The 5,368-nt window shown below is 65.7% G+C and overlaps 2 protein-coding genes across 2 annotated transcripts in view; both read right to left on the bottom strand.

Annotated features, from left to right (window-relative positions):
* Positions 1-14: 14 nt before the first annotated feature.
* MNEG_9669 (Transcription factor MYB44) lies at positions 15-2,280 on the bottom strand (the record flags this gene model as incomplete). The annotated part of the gene is made up of 6 exons (XM_014041861.1): positions 15-23; positions 206-777; positions 1,164-1,303; positions 1,659-1,787; positions 1,926-2,026; positions 2,230-2,280. 6 exons carry the CDS (start codon positions 2,278-2,280, stop codon positions 15-17), a joined length of 1,002 nt encoding a protein of 333 aa, XP_013897315.1.
* Positions 2,281-3,450: 1,170 nt separating this feature from the next.
* The window catches only part of MNEG_9668 (hypothetical protein), a gene marked incomplete at both ends in the record, with an annotated part of 3,607 nt that continues 1,689 nt past the window's right edge, over positions 3,451-5,368 (bottom strand). The window contains 5 exons of the mRNA XM_014041860.1: positions 3,451-3,585; positions 3,853-3,914; positions 4,240-4,505; positions 4,713-4,819; positions 5,204-5,360. Of these exons, the coding sequence (XP_013897314.1) occupies positions 3,451-3,585; positions 3,853-3,914; positions 4,240-4,505; positions 4,713-4,819; positions 5,204-5,360 (727 nt within the window). The remainder of the gene's footprint in view (positions 3,586-3,852; positions 3,915-4,239; positions 4,506-4,712; positions 4,820-5,203; positions 5,361-5,368) is intronic.

The raw sequence follows: 5,368 nt of genomic DNA, 5'->3' as shown, positions 1-5,368 counted from the left end.
GCCGCGGCGCGCCCTCATCGCCGCTGGCCCCGCCGGCCCCATGCGGCTCGTCGCCCTCCCCTTCAAACCCGCAGCTCTCCCTCTCTTCTTCGTCCCCAGCCCTGCCCTGCCACCGCCGCTTCCGCCTCAGCTGCTGCCCTCGCCCCTGAAACTCCCCGAAGCCCCCGGCCTGCGCGCCGCCGCCGAGGGCCCCCATCATACTGACACGCCGCATCGCCTCCGCCGCCACCGCAGCCGCCGCCGCCGCGATCGCGCCCTCCTCCCGGCCGCTCCCGCTGCTGCTGTCGCCGTTGCCGGCCGCCGCGTCCGCGCCGCCGCCGCCGCCGCCGCCGCCGCCGCCGCCGCCGCCGTGCTGCAGCTCCGCCGCGGCCGCGGCAGCTGCCGCAGCGACCGCGTCAAGACCAGAAGATGCATGCCGCATGCCGCGCGGGCCGCCGCCTCCATAGCCGCCGCCGCCGCCACCCTCCTCATCCTCCCCATCATCCTCCTCGTCCCCCTCCTCCTCCTCCACCTCCTCCCACTGCATGTGCGGCCCCCGCTGGCCCCCGCGCCCCGACGGCCCCGCGCCCGCGCCAAAGTCGCCCAGCAGCCCCAGCGGCAGCCTCATGCCGCCGCCGCGCCCGTCGTCGCCGGAGCCGGCGCCCAGCAGCGCCGCGGCGCCGGGGCGCGGGCCGGCCGAGGGGGGCCGCGCGCGTGGATCGCCGGGCTTTGCGGCAAAGCGCGTCAGTAGAGGGATCACAGGGTTGGTGTCCGCGCCGTCCTCGTCAGGGTCTGCCACTGCATCAGACAGTTGGCAGTTGGGCGGCAGTTTGGTTTTGCGGCTCGGCGGTTGAGCAACCCAGGGACGTAGGCGCCCCGCGCGGCTCGGCTGGTTGACGGGCTGGGGTCTCTCGCCACACGCACAGCAACGGCCTCCCCAGTGGTCAACGGCTGCGTTGCACGCTTCAGGGTGCCGCGTCATTCAGCGCGGCTGCCATGCCAGGCCGCAGCAACCCGCGCCTTTCCCCCCACTGCCCACCCTCCCATACACTCGCAGGTATGCGAACACATTCACACACACACCTGGGTACACACAACACACATAAACACACACACACAGGCGCTGCATGTTCATGCATCCCCCGCACCACCCCAGCGTAACCTGCCTCCGCCCAGGCCCTCACCTGGGTCGAGCCCGCGCTGGCTTAGATGGACCTCTATCGCCGCCGCCAGCTCAGACACGTCCAGAGGGCCGCCCCGCACGTACTCGCCGCGCCGCCGCTTGAGGGTCGAGTTCCAGTGGTTCTTCACTGAATTGTCCGTCCTGGTTGGGTGGACAGGCAGCGACAACTTTGAGCTGCGCGGTCACGCATGCTGATATGCGACAGATTGCTTCCTAAGCCGGCGGCTTGCGGTAGGGCGAGCGGGTGCGCCGCCCTCACATCTCAAAGCCAGCACTGCGGGGATCCGGACTCCGTTTGCTTGCACGCCACCTGCCAGTACCGTCTGCCATCAGTCCACATGTACGACGGCGCCCCACGTCCATATGGCGGCCATGCACGCATGAGCTGCGAGCCCTGCCATGCGCGGCCCACGCGACCCGCCGGCTTTGCCTCCTCGCACGCCTGCAGGCTGTGTCGCGACTGTGTGAGGGCTTTGGCCAGGCAGCTGCGGCGCACCTTCCGACCAGCAGCTTTGAGATGGATGCCCACTTGTTGCCCAGCAGCGTGTGGGCCGCCATTATGATGGCGTCCTCCTCCCCACTGAAAGGCTCCTTCTTCACATTGGGGTTAAGCTGGTTCAACCACCTGAAAGCGGGTGCCGCCGTTACAGAGCGTTGCGGGCGTTGCGTCGGCCGCGGCCGCGGCTGTGGCCGCAGCGGCAGCAGGACAGCACCCACAACGTTGAGCCAGCAGCAAGTGGTTTGCACGTGCGCCTGCGCGCACCTGAGGCGGCAGCTCTTTCCCGTGCGCCCTGGAATGCTTCTAGCTATGAGGCTCCAGTTCTTGGGGCCGTGCTTGGCGACGCAGCGCAGCAGCAGCGCGTCCTGCGGCGCGCATGGTGTTGAGGCCAGGCGCAACGTTCGCGCAGTGCGCCTCGAACGGCGCCTCGGGTCGCGCCCACTGCTGCATAAGAAGTCGCTATAAACACAAATACGTTCTTTTCCGACGTCGTAATGCTGCGAAGGCGTCGCGCTCGAGGCCGCGGAGCGCAACCGCGGCCCTTTCAACCGCAAAACCAGGTCCGCACCTCCTCGGGTGTCCACGGCCCTTTCGTAAGCTCATCGCCGTAGTCTTTCATCCTAGCCTCGCCTCGCACAGGGGCACGCCACGCGCCTCACTGCCCGCGGCCTGTGCCGCGGCGCCGGCGTCGGCTGCCCTCGCCCCAGGCCACTGGCATGCCTGGCGGGGATCCTAACTACCAACAAGTGTAATTGGGATGAAGAAGGGACTTCGTTATGTGCATGCTGCCCTGCGAGCCCTGGCAGCGTGCCTGCGCCGCCCGACCGGCTCCCCTCCGTGCATTGGCGGTTCGGTAAATCAGTCATGGAGCACGCGCGCGCGCCAACCAACGGCGGCGCCAAACCGCCGCACTAAGCTCAGCTGAGGTAAAATGTGCATCTAATTCAAGTTCTGTTGCGTCCATAATTTCCACATCTGACCGCCGCGCCCTTGCCCCCTTTGGGGCCGCCAACCGCCACTACCCTGCATCGACCGCCCTGTTATTAAACTCAGCAAGTGGCATGGCAGGCAGCCTGCAGCCCTTGGGGTCAAGTGACAATCTTGCGCCTTGCCCACCAAGCTGTGTTCAAGACCATTACCCACTTTGGTCATGGCACCCACAAAAATGGCAGCAAGCCGGCCGAAAGCATGACGCTGCGCTGCCGCGCTCCCTGCCGTTTGCCTGTCCCAAGCCTTCCAATCAGGGTGCAAAGGCTCGAGCACGCTGTGCCTGTCAGCCGCCCAAGGGCCAAGCGGGAGGAAGGTGAAAGCTGCATCAGGGGCCTGCAAGCCTCGCCCCTTCAGATTCCGCAAAGCAAACATCAATGATTTACAGGCAAGGTGAGGCCGGCAAGGCCACCAAGATGCATGAAGCAATAAAATGCATGCATTGCAATGTTGTGCGCAAGTGTATGACTGCAGCATTGATCGATCAAAACGCAGGTGCAACAAACTGCTCATAATTCACTGGGCACGTGTACCTGTGGAAAAGAGGTGCAGGTGCGGTCGGCAATGGTTACGGGGCTGTGGTACTTGCGGTGACGCCCTGTGATGGGCACTGGTGTCCTTGACAGCTGGCCAGGTGGCACGCCTGGCGTGGTCACCCCTCCACATAACAGTAAACTTTCGTATCCAACAACGATTCGACCACCAACGCACCCACCCACGCATGCACGCACCCCGCGCACACGCCCCACCCCGTCCGCTCCCCCTCGGCACATCCACTCACACACGCTCAGTCCACACGCGCTCACCTGTACGCGCGATCCTCGAACTGACCAACATACACAAAGAACCGCCACACGACGTGAGGGTGCTGGCTCTGGGACCGCACGTCCGCGTTGCGCGCCACAAAAAAGTCAACGTCAAAGCACTTCATGCCACGCTGAAGGACGGACAGGGATTGGCGGGGCGTTGCCGACGCGTGCGGCGAAAGGGATTCAGGGTTTTGTCTCATGCACGAGGGATAGACAGCAGTCAAGAGCAAGGTGCGGCTACACGTGGCCGGCAGGCTAGTACGCGTGGCTGGCAGACGAGCGGCAAACGGCATGGCAGAGGCCGGCGTGCCAGGGGGACTGGCGCCCCACCCCACTCCCACACTAGAAGTTGCACACGATCGGCGTTCGCCTGTGAGAGTGCTGCTCGCCCTCACCACCAGGGCGGTCAGCACGCGGGACAGCTTGAAGCGCGCAGAGCCGTTCTTGTATTCGTTCCCTGCACGCATCAACAACAAGATCCCGTGACGTGCGGCGCCGCGTGACACCGCCAGATCAGCATCAGCGGCGTGCCCTAGGCAGCAGACGCGGAGGCGCCGGGACTCCATCTCAGGCCCCGGTTCATCCCGTGGGCCTAGGTGGGGGTTCAAGGCCCTTCCCTAGCGCTGCCCATTGATCCTCACCCCCATCAACCCTCCACTCCCCTGCCTTGGCCCCAGCCCCATCCCACCCAGGACCATCCGCCTTTGCCCCAACATCTCCCCCACGCTCGGCCGGCCCCCGACTATCCGCCAGGCAGTGAGAGGCCTGTGTGCCGGGCTCACCCAGGATGCGCGGCCGCGGGTCCACCGGTTCACGCGCCGCCGCCCTCAGCCGGTCCACCGTGGCCCCGGCCTCCCACGCCGACAGCTTGGCCGCCTTGACCGCGCTCGGCAGGCGGTGCAGCAGCAGGTTTGACTTGACGCGCACAAACATTGACTCCAGGGGGTCCAGCCATGTGCCGTCGTAGGGGACGTCCTCGGGGCCGGCGGGGTCGATGCCGCCGTTGCAGTGCCAGTTGCGGTCGTCGCGCCAGTCCACGCCTTGGAAGCTGGTGTGTGCGTGTGTGTGTATGTGTGTGTGTGTGCGTGTGTGTGTATGTGTGCACCCCATCAGCCTTTTTAACACATACCTTCACCCAAGCACAAAATTACATCCATAATCCTCATACCATCCATACAAGCAACTCAAGGGACCTGTGGCATACCAAAACCAGAGTGCAACCCCTAGCACCAGAGCCCCCATGCCCCTGACCCACCTGCCCAGCAGGGAGTCCACTGTGAAGCCGGCCTTGAGCACGGCCGCCACCGCGCCAGAGTCTGACCAGTAGGCATTGGCAGCCGCGGTGGTGTGGCAGCCCATGACCTGGGGCGCGGGCGCGCACATGGAACTTGGGGACCTTGGCCACGCTTGTGGGGAGCGAAACTGCCCTCTGTGTCGGAATGTCGCACCTACCCCCATGCGCTCCCACAACGCACATAACCACCTGCCAGCAGGAAGGACAGCATCCTGGCATCTGCCAACAAGTCGCACCCTGCCCCCGCTCCTGCGATTGGCACCGCACACATCATTGATGCACGACGTCCCGCCCTAATCCCCCATCACACCAAACTCTCTGCCCCCACACGACAACATCCCCGCGCACAAGCCTGTGGGCGGCTAAAACCCATCCATCGACCGCACTCATCAACCCCCAACAAGCATCACACTCGTGAGGTCAGCAGCGCAACAACCTAAATGCACGCGCACCCGCCCCTCCTCGAGCAGCAGCTTCAGCCCCACTTGGTCGGTCGCCACCGCCCCCAGCGCTGCGCGCGGGTTCTTGCGCCAGGGGCTGCTGCCGTTGGCTCGAGGGCGCTGCGCGGCCTGGCAGCTGAGGGTGGCTGCGGCCAGCTTCACGTCGTCGCTTAGGCG

The sequence above is a fragment of the Monoraphidium neglectum genome, assembly GCF_000611645.1.
Source record: "Monoraphidium neglectum strain SAG 48.87 unplaced genomic scaffold scaffold02018, whole genome shotgun sequence".
In the NCBI taxonomy this organism is placed as follows: domain Eukaryota; kingdom Viridiplantae; phylum Chlorophyta; class Chlorophyceae; order Sphaeropleales; family Selenastraceae; genus Monoraphidium; species Monoraphidium neglectum.
The sequence above is the reverse complement of the archived record's forward strand: the minus strand, read 5'-3'. Positions and strand labels throughout refer to the sequence as shown.